The sequence below is a fragment of the Tachyglossus aculeatus genome, chromosome 4 (genome assembly GCF_015852505.1).
Source record: "Tachyglossus aculeatus isolate mTacAcu1 chromosome 4, mTacAcu1.pri, whole genome shotgun sequence".
NCBI lineage: Eukaryota > Metazoa > Chordata > Mammalia > Monotremata > Tachyglossidae > Tachyglossus > Tachyglossus aculeatus.
This window is the reverse complement of record NC_052069.1, coordinates 78,327,289-78,344,644: the sequence shown is the minus strand read 5'-3', so window position 1 is coordinate 78,344,644 and position 17,356 is coordinate 78,327,289. Positions and strand designations below refer to the sequence as shown.

The window sequence follows — 17,356 nt, the reverse complement described above, 5'->3', positions numbered from 1 at the left end:
AATATCATCAGCTTTAACATTGCATAACACAAAATTTTTGTAGGATTCCATTTAATTCATTCCATGTTATGTGCTGTTATACAAGTATATCAGATGTCTTGTTTAAGGAAGATATTTAACATACTAGAAACAGGATTGTGCAGAATTTTGAAAGTATAGCATGTGCGGTGCACGATTTATCTGTTAATGTTCATTAAATACTGTTGATGATGACTAAAGAAGGAATATTATGGAAGTCTGGAAAATTTGGTTTAATTTGAATTCAACCACTGGAAACTTGACAAATCATTTACCTTTTTTTATCCCAATTTACTTTCCTTAGATTGAGAATAATAAGCATTTCCTTTTTAAAAAAATGTGCACAGTTTTATTTTAGGTTTAAATAAGCTGGAATCATTGTATCTATATACATTATCTTCCCATTATTAACAAAACAAATGGATTCAAGAATGTCATATCTTGGAATATTTTGAAGGGAAATCTTCATGTAAAGGAATATTTATTAGTGGTGACAACTCATTGACTGAGAAAAGGAGAAAACCAAGACCCCATTGCAGATCACAGCCTTATAAAGACAACTCTCTAAAGTAATATTGCTTGTTTTTCCCAGTTGGCATTTCTGCAAGGGGAGAGGGAAGAGAAGAGTGAAAATGAATAAGAAACCACACAGACTCATTCAGCTTTCCAGTGAAATATCTTCGTAAATCATGATTTCTATACAGTGCCACTGAAAGTGTATGTGCAAACCTGAAAAGACATATCCATGAATTTAGTTAGTGTGAAGCATCTTTGTAAGGTTTCAGTTTCTTGTTCTTTCTTATGTTCACTACAGTGGTCAGGGAACATGCCCTGTACTTTTCTGAGTGCTTAGTACAGTGCTCCACATACAGTAGGCACTCAATAAAGATGACTGATTACTGTGCTGCAGTATTCTCTCCACTTCAATCCACACTTCATGCTGCTGCCCGGATTATCTTTGTCCAGAAACGCTCTGGACATATTACTCCCCTCCTCAAAAATCTCCAGTGGCTACCAATCAATCTGCGCATCAGGCAGAAACTCCTCACCCTGGGCTTCAAGGCTCTCCATCACCTCGCCCCCTCCTACCTCACCTCCCTTCTCTCCTTCTACTGCCCAGCCCGCAACCTCCGCTCCTCCACTGCTAATCTCCTCACTGTACCTCGTTCTCGCCTGTCCCGCCGTCGACCCCCGGCCCACGTCATCCCCCGGGCCTGGAATGCCCTCCCTCTGCCCATCCGCCAGGCTAGCTCTCTTCCTCCCTTCAAGGCCCTGCTGAGAGCTCACCTCCTCCAGGAGGCCTTCCCAGACTGAGCCCCTTCCTTCCTCTCCCCCTCGTCCCCCTCTCCATCCCCCCATCTTACTTCCTTCCCTTCCCCACAGCACCTGTATATATGTATATATGGTTGTACATATTTATTACTCTATTTATTTATTTTACTTGTACATTTATATCCTATTTATTTTATTCTGTTGGTATGTTTGGTTCTGTTCTGTCTCCCCCTTTTAGACTGTGAGCCCACTGTTGGGTAGGGACTGTCTCTATATGTTGCCAATTTGTACTTCCCAAGCGCTTAGTACAGTGCTCTGCACATAGTAAGCGCTCAATAAATACGATTGATTGATTGATTGATTATTGGCATTCAAATCAATCCTCAAGCAGAGCCAATGCTAATTTTTAGTTATTTTGCATCTTTATCTCTGGATGTTTGTCATTGCATTTACCTTCCTTTACTATTGTATCCCCAACTACTTCACTTATAGTCCCACTCCTACACCACTACAAACCGTCTTCAGAAGCAGCTTGGCCTAGTGGATAGAGCACGGACCTGGAAGTCAGAAGGTCTTGGGTTCTAATTCTGGTTTTGACACTTGTCTGCCTTGTGACCTCGGGCAAGTCATCACTTCTCTGATACCTCATCTGTAAAATGGGGAGTAAGACTGTGAGCCCCATGCGGGACACAGGCTCTGTCCAATCTGATTACCTTGTATCTATCCCAGTGCTTAAAGCAATGCTTGACACATAGTAAGCACTTAACACATTTGGTAATTATTATTATAATTATTGTTATTATTCAGGCCAGCTAAGTAAAAAAAAAAAAAGGCCATTGAATATGATAGAGGTTAAAGTGCCTTTTGAAAATCATAGTATATTTGACACGTTATCCATTTCTGTACTCAATCAATGGTATTTATTGCTTACTGTGTGCAGAACACTGCACTAAACGCTGGGGAGAGGACAATGCAGTAGATTTGGTAGACATGCTTCCTGCCCACAGAAAGCTTTCAGTCTAGAGAAGGAGGTAGTAGTTAAAATGAATGAATAAATTACAGATACATACTTAAGTGCTGTGGGTCTGAGAGTGTGGTGAATATCAAATACTCAAAGGGTAGAGAACAAGGTGCAGAGGAGCTGCATAGGAGAAGCAGCATGGCTTAGTGGAAAGTGCCCAGGCTTGGGAGTAAGAGGTTGTGGGTTCTTTTCCCGGCGCCGCCATTTGACTGCTGTGTGACCTTAGTCAAGCCACTTAACTTCTCTGTGACTCAGTTACCTCATCTGTAAAATGGGGATTAAGACTGTGAACCCCATGTGAGACAACTGATTACCTTGTACCTACCCCGGCACTTAGAATAGTGCTCAGCACATAGTAAGCGCTTAACAAATACCATCATTATTAAGTTCTTTTCTGTGCCTTCTTGTGCAGGAGATGAAATCATACCCATACAGTATTCTCTGTTTCTTTCTTCTCCCACCACCCTACTAAGCAGATGATATACAGCTCTCCTCAGCTGTTACCCCTGGCATCTGGCCCAACCTGCTAGCTTCCATGAAGACTCCTCCCTAATTTGAACTCAAAAGCACTCCCTTCTTTCTCTTTCTCATCAGGATATGGTTTTAGTTCTGATTGTGACATGGACTGCAGACTGCAAGGTCAGAGAGGGTTTCTGGCATCAGGAAGGCAGAGAGTGCTAAGTTTCTTGAGGACAAAGACTCCCGACACTCTCTTCCCAGCAAGCGGGAAGATGTTGGCTAACTAATATCTGTGCTTTGAAGAAACTCGGGTCCTGATGAGATTTCCAACTATAGGCTAAAGGTAGAAAATGGAGAGTTTTACTTCCCTGTGGAAATAAATCAGCTAGTGCCACAGAAGTCACAATTCAGATCGGTTATTTTGACTTTTTAATAGTGGAACTGTTTTAATAGCTTTTAAAAGTGTCTTGGGATATAGGGATGGGCGAACCTCAAAATGATTATATAGAAAGTCTTTGAAGTGATACAGGTAGAACTGCAGCTATCTCACTTTAAAATCTCAAAGAAGCAACATCGTCAGGAGTGTCAGAACAGATCTTCTGCATTCCAGCCTAGCTCTAGTTCATGGGAGCTGTTGTAATTTAGAATGCAGAGAGAGAGAGAATTAAATTTCCAGATGAATCTGAATGAAGAAAACAATACGTTTGATCCTGAGCAGTTAACATAACATTTGATCGACGCTGTTTTTGTGTTCATTTCCTTATGAACCGACACTGTAAACATTACTGGCAGAAACTTTTCAATGCCTGTAGCAGAGTAATGCATTATGCATTTATCAAGAAACACAGTGACTCAACATGCTATAGGTGAAATGGATTCCCAGTGTCTTGTTTTAGAGTTTTTCAGCTATTGAATGGATTCTGTGAAAGGGAATGTTTCTATTTTGCCACCTCCATTATGTTATCTTTTCCATTGCAATTACAAGCTAATTCGGAGCTCTTTGTGCTAGGCTAATAGCTTCTGATTCACTGCTGTCACCCAGTACCTCTTCATGGACTTTTAATACTGTCTTCCAGAGCCCTCAGCACTTACCTATGGAGAGCATTTTTCTCTGAGTGGAGACTCATCGTAGGCAAATCATTAATGGAACATCAAAAAGATCCCATCTGTTAGAGTTACATATGGCTAAGATCACAATTATCAAAAGTCTCATTTTTTTCTTGCTTTCTTATCCCACACAATAAATGTACTTGTCAGCAGGATAAGTTCACACGCCGGATAAGGTCACAATTTCATTTAGTGACAACTTCCAACAGCACGGACTCACAAGGTTCGATTTATTAAAGAGTCAGAAGGGATAAGATCACTGCATGGCCAGCCTGATTTATCAGGGTTTGACTGGAGTACTTGAATAGAGAATGTCGTATTTCAAGTTTATGTTCAAAACTGTGGTTTAGTGCTTGCCGTGCCCCGAAGACTTGAGAATTGAGGAAGGAGAATGAAAAAAGGCATCCCAATAAGGCAGTTTAAGGCTGTCAACCAAGAAACAATCATTTTATATGTTGAAGCTTCCTGCTTCAAGAGGAACTGTTATTCCACAAATGGAGGAGCATTGCCTCGTACAAATTAAGCGTACATTCACAGCTCCCTGAAGAGTACAAACTCTGGTCTGACTTCATTTTTACCACAGTGGTAATCAGTAGTCAAATGTTCTTCTAAATCTATTGCATACCCAGGAAAGCAGCTGTCAAATTGTTAGACCATAAAGTAGCTAAAGCAGGACCATCCTTCAGCCACCTTGGTTGACTTTGAACTGGGATCGAAGAGTTTTTGAAGCTTTGAGTGCTTTTTTTTTAAACTCAGTGTGATTTCAGGGCTGCCCATTTTTGATACCTCATTGCATAATGTTTCCCAACCATGAAGAAAAACTCTGAATACATGCTCTTTTTCTTTAACCCTTTGCTATAAGGAAGTTCCTGATAAACAGATCCTGCAAATTAACTTCTATTACTCAATTTAAGACCTAGTCATTCCTTTTAAACAGAAATAGGGCCATGTCGTGTTTATACAAAATGAAAGCTTTTAAGTAAAGCCTAAATTTAAGATGAATATTGGACCATATGTATCATCTATATTTTCCGATAGTGTGAGAGTTCCTTTTAGTTTATGGTTTTAGCTTAAAAATGTGAGCCCACTGTTGGGTAGGGACTGTATATGTTGCCAACTTGTACTTCCCAAGCACTTAGTACAGTGCTCTGCAAACAGTAAGCGCTCAATAAATACGATTGATTGAAAAATGTGGTAAATGGTATGTTTTTGGTTCCTTTCTTTGAAGTATCATTGAAACATAATTTGCAGCAGCTGATGTTTTCTAATGAAGTATAAAATTGGATGTAAGTTTCATTGAAATGCGACCAAAACAATTTGAGAACATTTGGGGTATCTCTAGGGCACCATTGGTGATATTAAGTGGATTTTCTATCAGTTATTTCCTTTCGTTTTGGCACTTCCTCCACAGAGGTGGGCTCGTATCTTAAAAGTCAAGGCGTGTTCTGCAGTGAGTCATGACTTGAGGCGTCTTTTACAATGAAGCTATCATAGGTCTCTGAGTAATCACAGACTTTGAAAGTATGCTCTATCAACAAGATAACAGAAATAGCCCTCAGCACTAACAATATTATCTTTTACCAAAATTGATTAGTCTATGCTGTGTGTCTCAAATATTTTATATAAACCAACTCAGCTGGCTGGAAATAAGACTTGTTTCAGTACAGCAAAAATTAGTGGTGTACGAAGATGAAAAGTGAAGTCGGTATTCAACATGGATTGACTCAGTTTAATGATAAAAGGCAGCTAGCTTTTTGTTTGCTGTACTCGCAGTGAAGATTCTTACCCATGCCTCCTATGCTGAAGATGGTTTTCAGTTGTGAGAATTCACTGAAATAATACCAGTTATTAGACGTTAATCAGCAGCATTACGGTCAACTATTAGGACCAATTTTTTGGAGAGATTATAATAGTAGTAGTAGTAGTAGTAGTAGGCACCCATTTTTTTCAGTGTGCTGAAGTAATTGGGAAGTACAGAGTAAAAAGTGACTCATTTTCTATCAATAAGAAGTTTACATTCTAACTAGAGGGCAAACAAAAATATTCATAACTACAGAGTGATCAAATTCACATTTAATAAACATTCATCAATCAATCAATTGCACTTACTGAATACTTATTATGTTCAGAACACTGTACTCAGTGCTTGGGAGATTTAGTACTTATGTTCCCTGTCCACAATGTATTAATGAGTGCTGAGCCTGAAGATAAACACTTTCATAAATGCTGCAACTGACTGATCGCTTAGGGTGTTGAGAAACTTATTGAAGAAGACTTGCTGAAGAAACTGGAAATTTGGGAGGGCTTTGAAAGTGAGGAGAACTATTATCTGTCAGATTTGGTAAAGGAAGGTGTTCCAAGCTAAGGGAACAGCAAATGGTTGGAAAGGGAGATGAGAGTGAGGCCCAGGTAGACAGTTGTTTGTACTGGGAGGAGTGAAGACACTGGGTTTGGGAATAGCAGGTAAGAGAACTGATAGATAAGCAGCTTGGCTTAGTGGAAAGAGCACGGTCTTGTGTTCTAATCCCGGCTCTAACACTTATCAGTTGTGTGACTTTGGGCAAGTCACTTAACTTCTCTGTGCCTGTTACCTCATCTGTAAAATGAGGTAACTCATAAATGGGGATTAACTCATAATGGATAAAATGGGGATTAAGACTTTGAGCCCCACCTGGGACAACCTGATTACCGTGGATCTCCCCCAGTGCCCCAGTGCTTAGAACAGTGCTTGGCATATAGTAAGTGCTTAACAAATACAATAATCATAATAACAGTATTAATAATAATAATAACAATTATAATTATTAAATGGGGAGAGTTGGTGAGCCTTGAAGCCATTTGTGAGAAGTAGAACTTTTTGTTTGATGCAGTTAGCAGTAGCAGATAATAGTTCTGGCTCAAATACTATGATGTTTTAACTACTATGCAGCACCAGTTTTCCAATATTTAAAATGAAGATTATGCCTCTCCATATCTCACTTGGCTTCTGTGAGGATTAGTGAGTTATTCATGTTTGTTAAGGTCCCCGAGTTTCATAGAAGAAAATCTGTATGTAAATGCAAAACATAATTAGACAACAAGTAAATACAAAGTTACACTTTGGGGCCTCTGCAAGGTAAGATTGAGCAGGAAGATAACTTTGTATAGTTTTTTAGCATACTGATTTGAGAAACAGGAGTAGTGAAGAAAATAAAGGGGCAGTACGTGTATGGAATATCTCTATCTCACTTAACATGGCATAGTGGGTAGAGCACAGGCTTGGGAGTCACAAGGTCGTGGATTCTAATCCTGGCTTCATCACTTGTCTGCTTTATGACCTAGGGCAAGTCACTTCACTTCTCAATGCGTCAGTTACCTCATCTGTGAAATGGGGATTGAGACTGTGAACCCCTGTGGGACAGGGACTGTGCCCCACCCAAATTGCTTGTGTCCATCCCAAGGTTTAGCACAGTGCCTGGCACTGTGCCAGGCACAGTAAGCACTTAACAAAGACCACAATTATTATTATTATTTGCAGAAACTGCAACCTGAAAACTTGCTGATGATTGCCTGGGCCTTGATTTCTCCTATCTGAAGGACCAGTTTAAGGATGCTAATTTATTTTGCCTTCTGTATCCAGTTACTCACAAGAAAGTTTTTTGTGTATATTGTCATCTTAATACATGTAGGATTATCCATCAGATTTGAAGAAGACACCACAGACAGTGAGTTCACCTTTATGAATGCATGGATGGCTGAAAAGTCCTATGTGATACCCACAACTCTGACTATGTAGTATACCAGAAAAGGAAGACTCTTGGCACGTGTTGTCATGCTTTATATTGGCAGTGCTTGATCTATTTTCTCTATTGCCTCCTTGTTTCTCCTTCCTTAGGAAGTTTTTGTTTGAAAAGAACCACTTTTTTCCAGATATAAGTGCACCATGTAGGTCTGTCCACAGCAATTGATACTCAGTTTTCAGCTGGGATGCTGTGTTGCCTGAGACTTCATTTCACTGTGTCCTTAAAATGTGTCCTCTTCTGACATTGCTTTCAGTCTTCCAATCTCAGCTGTCCCTATAGCTCTTTGTATATCTCATTGCAGCTCATTCTCTTCCCATAGCCTCCCCAGTATAGCTTCAATGCTTGGAGACTCCGTACATTCCAGAATTTCATTGTCCATGATCTCCTCGTCTAGCCATTTGATCCTGAGAATGCCCATTAGTGCCACTGATAGAACTACTCAAGGAACCGAACCCAGTGCTTGGGTGGTGTCCAAGCCTCATATAGAGAAGACAGGACATTTCAGCTTTTTAGATATTTAGTTTGTCTGGAGCTTGATGCTGTACTGCCTCCACACTCTGTTTGACAACCCCCGAAAAGATGTTCTGGCCTCCTTAATTTGGTTTTCCAGTATTTTACTCGCCCAAATGCTTAGTGTAGTGCTTGAAACACAATAAGAGCTCAATATTTATGATTGAATGAACTTCCTTGTCTAACAGCAATTAGCTCTATATTGTCAGTGTAAATTTTTGATTACGTGAATGGATTCCCTGGGTTAGACTGATAGATCACCTGACTCGTGGGCAGGAAATGTGTCTACCAACTCTGTTATAGTCTCCCCAGCTCTTAGTACAGTGCTCTGCACACAGTGAGCACTCCATATGTATGATTGATTTATTTTATTTATTTCTTTTTAGACGTAGTCAGCCCATTATGCCTGGCTGATTTGGTGAATAGTTTGCAGACATTTGCATTTTCTTCTTGAATGTGGGCTTCTGGGCACAGTCATCTCTGTACAGTGATTCTAGAATGACCATTAGAGAAGCAGCGTGGCTCAGTGGAAAGAGCACGGGCTTTGGAATCAGAGGTCAGGGGTTCAAATCCCAGCTCTGCCAATTGTCAGCTGTGTGACTTTGGGCAAGTCACTTAACTTCCCTATGCCTCAGTTACCTCATCTGTAAAATGGGGATTAAGACTGTCAGCCCCCCATGGAACAACCTGATCATCTTGTAACCTCCCCAGCGCTTAGAACAGTGATTTGCACATAGTAAGTGCTTAATAAATGCCATTATTATTTATTATTATTATTTCAGTGGCTATGTACATATCAACAAATTATTCATATTAATGTCCTTCTCCCTCCGGTGGGCAGGGAACATGTCTCCCAATTCTGTTATAGTGTACTCTCCCAAGCACTCGGTTGAGTGCTTTGCAAACAGTAAGTGCTCAGTAAGTATGATTGAATGATTGTTTCTAGGACTACAGATGATGCCCAGAATCTTTTTAGAGAGAAAAGTTTTCTAAAGTGCAGAATCTTAATCTAATACTTGCCTTTTCCAACATGGCTACAGACAGTTAGTTGAAAAGAGTTGAGCCCACTATTGCATTCTGTCTTTTGTTCATTGTTGATGGGGAATGGATCAGGCAAGGCACAGTCAACTCTAAGCCAGACAGCCATGCTGTCATAAATTAGTCTCAAAACGTTGATTGATTTTTCAGGGCAGCCAACCAAAATTGCTAAGTAATTTCTGGAGCCCAGATCTCCTGATTGTGTCAAATCAATAAATCAATGGTATTGGATGGTTACTGTGTCCAGAAGTAGTGTAGTAAGCACTTGGGAGAGTACAACATAACAGAATTAGAGGACAAGTCCCCTACCTATATCGAGCTTATGGTCAGGAGGATGCTTGGTTAAGCCTATGTGAAAAGTGTATAGAGGCTTTGGTGACATTCTCTGTACTTTTCCTGTATCTGATGTGAAATCAAAATGTCAGCTATGGCAGGTTGTGATCTGAAGCCATACTATAAATCCCGGGAACAATTTTCTCTTTTGATCCAGGAATATTCTGATTAGGTTGTCGCTGACACTGGAAAAGATGAGAACTCAATAATTTCCACAATCTCATCTTCCATCTTTTTCTTGTAGGAGGTGATGATGGTAGCAACTTTGAGATCCTGTAGCATTTCCTCCATGCTCTATTTTTTTAATGGCATTTGTTAAGTGCTTACAGTGTTCCAGGCACAGTACTAAGCCCTGGGGCACATACAAGCTAATCAAGTTGGACAGACTCCATGTCCCACAGGGGACTCATAGTTTTAATTCCCATATTACAGATGAGATAACTGAGGCACAGAGAAGTTAAGTGACTTGACCAAGATCACAGAGCAGAGAAAGGATTAGAACCCATGTACTTCTGATTTCTAGCCACCAGGAAATACTTAATTCTTAGAGTCCTGGGTCACCTAATTCTTAGTCAAATGGAAAAAGGAAAGGTTGATTTAATGTTTTAGGAAGGGACTGCATTTTCTGAGTTGATCTTCATTAAGTGGAGCTTTTACTTGCTAAAATTAAAATGCAGAGTCATAGGCACCTTGAAGTTTGCTGGGTATTTGGATATCACTTGGTGATCTGCCCTAAGTTTGTAGTTCTTAATCCATTAAAAGACAGGCCTGCTTGTAAATCCACAGGTACAGATAAGGAGTCACTGTTTGACTGAGCCTGAACCCTTTTCAAATGAAAAATGTCAGTGGCAGAAAAGGAGGCTGAATTATTTTTTAAAAGGGTTTTCAAAGATTCTGATGATTCCTCTGGTATCAGTTCAATGTGACACATCCATAGACACAGCTGTTTCTTAGTGTGTAAAAGCAGGCAAATACTTCAGGCTTCATCTTTATGTAATAAGAAACTCCATTTTTATTGCAACATAGATGACAACGAGGGTTGACCGGTGACAGAAAATCTTCTCAGGTTTTGGGTGATTTACCGAGACACTGCATTAAAAATAATTATGTTTACTTGTAAGGTCAACAGTATTTTACAAATGTTAATCGAATTGCAATGCAATTTATTATTAGTTTTGTTTATTACGTATAATGAGTTAAAGAAATGTTAAAAATTGCACATCATATCTGCGGCTCCTTTGACAATCCATAGTAGTATTGTTGGCTTGGCAAACCTTTCAGTTCACTCTGTTGGACAGTGGGCCTGGTGTAAAAGTTAAGGGATGTCTGGCCCTATTGTGGTGGCAAATAATGTCAAATAAAATATCCTAATGAGTCTAATAATCCTCAGGAAGCACAGTTATTCACCAGGACAAGAATATTTTATAAATATTAATGGTTTCATTAATTGGCAGGAACTAAGCACTTAATACAGTGCTTTGCATATGGTAAGCGTTCAATAAATATGATTGCATGAATAAACTGGCCATATGCCCATGGTTCTAGGTTGGCCTGGAGGAAAGAACATAGGATGCAGAGTCAGGAGAAACGGGTTCTAATCCCAGCTCTGCAACTGGTCTGCTGTGTGACTACGTGCAAATCACATGATCTCTGTCTCAGTTTTGCAATCTATAAAATGGGGTTAAAATAGATTGTCAGCTGCTTGTAGGATGAAACTGGTCTGATGGTAAGCACATAATATGTGCTACCACTACCTGACTGATGGAGAAACTGAATTTCAGAAATTCTATTTAAAGCACAGTGGCAATAACAAAACCCAAAACTTCAAACTCCGTTTGTAAGTAAACCAAGATGCATTTGGGTTCAGAATATAGCAGGAGGTCCAGGAGTCTATAGACTTCTGGCATATATCCAGTCATTATGAACTAAATCATTCCATATGGCAAATAATTACCTACTGTATGTGTTTCCTCATTTGGAAAATGAGCTCCTTTAGTGTCAAAACCACATCTCTCTACAGGTTGTGCACAATCTCTAATTATGAGGATACAAATGATATCAAAGTATAAATGGAGTAGAATATATAGAAAATGTAGGGCAATTAAACCTGGCACTTACCTTTTTCCTCTCCCAACTTCTTGAGGATCACAAGCACTACTTGTTAACAAATCACATATTTTCTATATCCACAGCTCAGTTTACCCTTTCTGTTTGTCCAAAGAGAAGCAAGTGTTGAGCTAAAGTAAAAAGCATTAGCCTTGTCCTTTGGTTGACAAAAGATTTAGTTAATTGTAGGTAGAGGCACCTTGGCAAATAGAAAAGGCCTGTTGAAAGAGGAAACTGCAATCACAATCCCCAGTATAAACAATAAATGTGCATTTTTCTGTGATACTATTTGAAAGCCAGCCATCAAGACAATGGGTATGACCCAGCAAAATCCCCCAGATTGATTTAATACAAATGATTAAGAGATCAGAATTCAACTCGCAGTAAAACAATTCCAGCACATACAAGCCTTAAAGCATTGTACAATTCAGGAAAATCAATCAACTGTGGAACTATGCTTAATGCTTGGGAAAGTACAATGTAATAGAGCTTGTGCTCATGATCTTTGACCACAAGATCACAGTCTATAGAGTGAGGGTGATTAAAACCTACACCCTGACCTGCTAATCAACTCAAGTTGTATATATATATTTGTACTTGCAAAGTGATGAGATGCCAATTCAAAAATGATGCTAGGATTTGAAGACCAGCATGAAACTAAGAAATTATATGTATATTTAAATATATATGTTAATATTTGTGTCTATGTTTATATATTAGCTATGTATTGTACATATATATATATATATATATATATATATATGTATATATATAATAGATACTAGCGTGAGAAGTAGTGTGGCCTAGTGGAGAGAGCCCATGCCTGAGTCAGAAGGACCTGGGTTCTATTCCCAACTCTGCCATTTCATTCATTCAATCGCATTTATTAAGTGCTTACTGTGTGCAGAGCACTGTACTCTGCCATGTGACCTTGGGCAAATCACTTCACTTCTCTGTGCTTCAGTTACCTCATCTTTAAAATGGGGATTAGGACTGTGAGCCTTATGTGGGACTTCTAGACTGTGAGCCCGCTGTTGGGTAGGGACCGTCTCTATATGTTGCCAACTTTTCTTCCCAAGCACTTAGTACTCTAAGTACTCTGCTCTGTAGAGTACTCTCTACAGAGTACTGTAGAGAGTGCTCTCTACTCTCTGCACACAGTAAGCACTCTGCACACAGTAAGCACTCAATAAATACGATTGAATGAATTAATGAATGAATGACATGGACTGCATCCAGCCAGTCACCTTGTATCTACTCCACTACTTGTAACAGTGCCCGGCACATAGTAAGTGCTTAACAAACATCATAAAAAAACCTTCCCAAGTGCTTAGTACAGTGCTCTGCACACAGTAAGCACTCAATAAATACGATTGAATGAGTGAATGATGTGGCTGCTCTGTGCCTGCCATCAATGCATCTTTGAACGTGGAAATTTCTCCAAACATATCGCAGGCAAGCCCCTAACAATTATCTATAGGGATACTGAGGGTTCTCAGCCCTAAACCCTGGCTATAAGAGCCTCCTGGAGTCGCTTTCAGTACCTGGATCCCAGCCAGGCTTCACTGGGTCCTAAGGCTCTTCAGATGTTCTGTTCTTGAAATAACACTCAGAACGGTGCTTGGCATATAGTAAGCACTTAACAAATACCATAATTATTACTATTAAATGCAGATTTGGGCACATATTGCTCAGTTCACCCCAGGTCTCTGCACTCCTTTCACTTCCACCACATTTAAGCTGAAGCTCAGGCATATTCCCAAAGACAAAGGAATCATTAGGGACTAGCCTACTACCCCCAACCCAGGACAGGCTGCAGGAAATTTATGAAGAAACTGCTTCCTTCCGCTCCCACAATTTATCTGGCCTATATGTCTCCTCAGCACTCAGAGCTTTATCTGCAGCCCCTACCAGCAACAGACATTAAGATCTGAGAATTCAGCAGTGTTTAATGAGTTCTCAGTTTAGCACCAATGAAAACATGGCCTAGTGGATAGAGCACTGACCTATGAGTCAGTAGGTCATGGGTTGTAATACCGACTCTGCTGCTTGTCTTCTATGTGACCTTGGGTAAGTCACTTCACTTCTCTGGGCCTCAGTTGCTTCATCTGTAAAATGGGGATTGAGGCAGTGAACCCCATATGCGGCTAGGACTATGTCCAACCCGATTTGTATGTATGCCCCCCAGGGCTTAGTACAGTACCTGGCACATAGTAAGCCCTGAACAAACGCTATTATTATTATTATCATTATTATTATTAATAATAATAATAATAATAAAATGCTTCCAGTTCAAACCACATTGTCCTATATTCAGTCATGTTTATTGAGCACTTACTGTGGGCAGAGCACTGTACTAAGCACTTGGAGGAGTACAATGTAATAATAAATTGACACATTCCCTGCCCACAGTGAGTTTACAGTCTTGAGGGGATTTGACACTCCCCACTGAAAGACCCTCTCTATTTCCCTCTAAGTATTCCAGGGTCATATTCCTCTGATCCTTCCCCCTCTTCTCTTTGGACATCCCGATTCTAGTCTCATCCTCTTCAATTCATTAGGAAGTAGGTCTGTTCCTCAGGAGCAGAGCCTTGCTTTTCCTCTGCTCTAACATCTGACCACTAAACTCCAGGGTATCCTAGCCCTCATCCAGGATCCTTTCAGATCTCTCCCTGGATCTTGTGTCTGTCACTTGTCGCAAATGAAACAGACTGTGCATTAATTGAGAACAAAACAGTTTTTGAGAAGTAGTTTTGGAAGGATGATCAAACGACAAGGAAATAGCAAAAACAGGTGCTTCAAACAGCAAAGACAGCAGCACAAGCATCGATCTTTATGGGTTCCAGGTTTGATAGGGACTATGGGTTAAATATCACCCTTCAGTTAGAGGCACACCCATAGGTGAGTTCACCTGCAGATACATCTTCCAATGTGAATTATGAATTGTTCATGCAAGTGCATAGGTTCCTGGACCAGTTTTGTAAAGAAATTTTGAGAAGTCAGAGATGGTAAGGGTTAGCTCAGCCCAGACACAACTTTAGGCACATACATACCAGATCCAGGGGCACAGACAATACAGACCAATGCCCAGGTGATATTATAAAGGCACAGAAAACCATATGCTCTGACAGAAACATACAGACTCATATCTGGTGATATTCCCAAATACATAAACCAAGGTATTCCCACACATAAATTGACAGACAAAACACAAAGGTAGAGAAGTGGAGCACACAAAACCACAGAAACAGATGTTCATATAAATTCAATTATTCATTTTAAGTAGCTACTATCCTTGAACACTTGTCATGGTGTTTTTTTAATTATGAAGTAACTGAAGCCTCAAGACAGGACTTCCTCTTTCCCATTGACTCAAATTCTCATATGATATGACTTTGTGTTCAGTGTTTTCCAAAAGCACAACTACAAGATTACATGGGGATATAAATAATAAAGGAAGCTATTGATCTGCCCTTTCATGAAAATCCAATTTTAACAATATGAAACACTATCGTATATAACAATACTAAATATTAATGTTGTGTGCATTTGACTTTTTTCTATACAATGCACCTGACATTGAAATGTTTTTTTCTGGACTAGGGAAACTCCAAGTAACCAAGTTTTATTTTCAATTTGGTACATTTAAAAATCAGAACCAAGTTTCTCTTGGTAGTATTTCTATTTGGGTACACTCATCATTATGTACAGTATTTGTGGATATTTATTCTCATCTATGTGCAGATGTGATCAATTATCTTTGGGATCCTAGAATTAGGAAAAGCTGTGGTTTCATAAACATCTAGCTTTTTTTTCCCCCTAAAAATTCCTTGAATAGTTGTGTGGGATGCTCTTTTGCTAGAAGCTCCTATCCCTTACTGTTAAGTAGACACATCCACCTTTATTCTTCCAGTTTCAGCAACTTTGACATTGAAGTATATTAAGAATGTTAACTGTAACATACTAGATATCAGCTTATTTTTAGCTTCCCTCGGCATTAGGATATTGTTTTGTGATTCTTAAACACTCACCAAATTGATGTGTTTTCATAAAATAATGTGAGTAGACAGATCCAAGAAAATAGTGGGACTTTATAAGCCAAATTTGAATATATTTGCAGCAGGAGGAAAAGATTTAGTTTTTTGCAGGATGACAAGATCAGTTATTCCTACAAGCATAATTAAGTCTCATTATATGGGTCTCCAGAACATTGTGTATGTAAAACAAACACAAAGACAGAGGTGGTTGTTGTCAAGGCACAAGTGAAAGTACTCCAAACATGGCTTGTTTTCTTTGTCTGCAGGAGAGTTGGAGGTGTTCCAGAAGGATGGAGAACGGAAAATTCAGAGTCGTCAGCAGCTTCCGGTTGGAACAACATGGGGACCTTTTGCTGGGAAGATGGACCTGAATAATAATACTATGGTATGTCTATGATGAGAAAGAATTTACTCTTTAAATTGGTTTTGTCATTCTTTAGGAAATAGCTTTTATTGTACCCAGTGAAATCACTTAAAACCACTATGGGATGGCATCCATGAACCGAGGTACAGATCTTTTTTTCCAAGAGGCTAGTTCTTGATGGTAATTTGCATAGAGTTTACAAGAGAATGGGCTCATCTGCTAAATGACTGTTTAGGAAACTAATTTATAAGGTCTTCACTTTATATGTTTAGTTAGGCTAATACTGTTCACATTTAATAACATATGCAATTGCCTTTATTTTTAAACAACCTTTATTTTTAAACAACTCAAAGATAGCCCCAGTCAATCATCATACCATTCAGGCTTACATGCAAAAATTTGCACAGATAAACAAATGGGTTATTCTGTGGTAATCTTACTTGAAACTGTAAAAGCATAGACAGCCTTGTAATTTCTGTCCCTGTTCTGTTGTGGAGGAACTAAAATTGGTATCTTATGTGCAGAGGAGGTGCACTGAAGGAAGAGAAAGGTATGGTATTTTTGTTGGATGTATTTCTGAATTTCATATTTTGTGTTTATAAGACTTTTTTTAACAGCATTCCTGGTACCATCTGAAAACAATAATGGTAATGCAACAATAACTAAACAAAAATACTGTCAAATACATTCCAAATTATAAGATAATATCCTAACTTGTGTACAAAATAGACAGGTCTTTCTCCAAGAGAGTTAGCATAGAAAACTCTTTTAAATAAACCTGTTAAGTCCTCAAGGGAAAAATGGATAGTCAAGCAAGTTCTAAGCTATTGCTTAGCAGTGACTTGCATAGAATAGCAGGATAGTCTGATGGAGTTTTCAACTGCTTCCCTGTATTGATAAAGAAAAGTCCAGAAGAGGAAATGTCAAATATACCCAGGGCCTAAGTAAACTGAAAGTATTAATGATCAGTCTACCTACCTTAAAAATCATGTTCAACTAACAAAAAAAAAAGAGAGAAAGCATGGACAGATAACATAGTAATAATTACTCTATGAGTGATACAATTTCTTTATTCTACACAGTGCCAAGGGGTAGTTTAATAGCCGGTCTGAGTTGCCAAGTTCAAATCAGTTCCTGGACTCAAAGTTTCTGTTTACTTTTTGATTTTTTTTCTGAGGGACACATCTTTAAAAAGAATTATCTTCCTGTGTTCGACATCAGCACAACCAATTAGATACCAGCACAACCTATAGTTCACTGAACTGAAATCTTCAAAATTGTTGCCAACTGTTGAAGTAACCTTTGATAT

At 39.1% G+C, this 17,356-nt stretch overlaps 1 protein-coding gene across 2 annotated transcripts in view; it reads left to right on the top strand.

Annotated features, from left to right (window-relative positions):
• Positions 1 to 17,356, top strand: part of ZFPM2 (zinc finger protein, FOG family member 2) — a 535,407-nt gene that overhangs the window by 238,854 nt on the left and 279,197 nt on the right. For both annotated transcript variants that reach the window (XM_038745899.1, XM_038745898.1), the window contains one exon: positions 15,950 to 16,068. In XM_038745899.1, the coding sequence (XP_038601827.1) occupies positions 15,950 to 16,068 (119 nt within the window). The remainder of the gene's footprint in view (positions 1 to 15,949; positions 16,069 to 17,356) is intronic.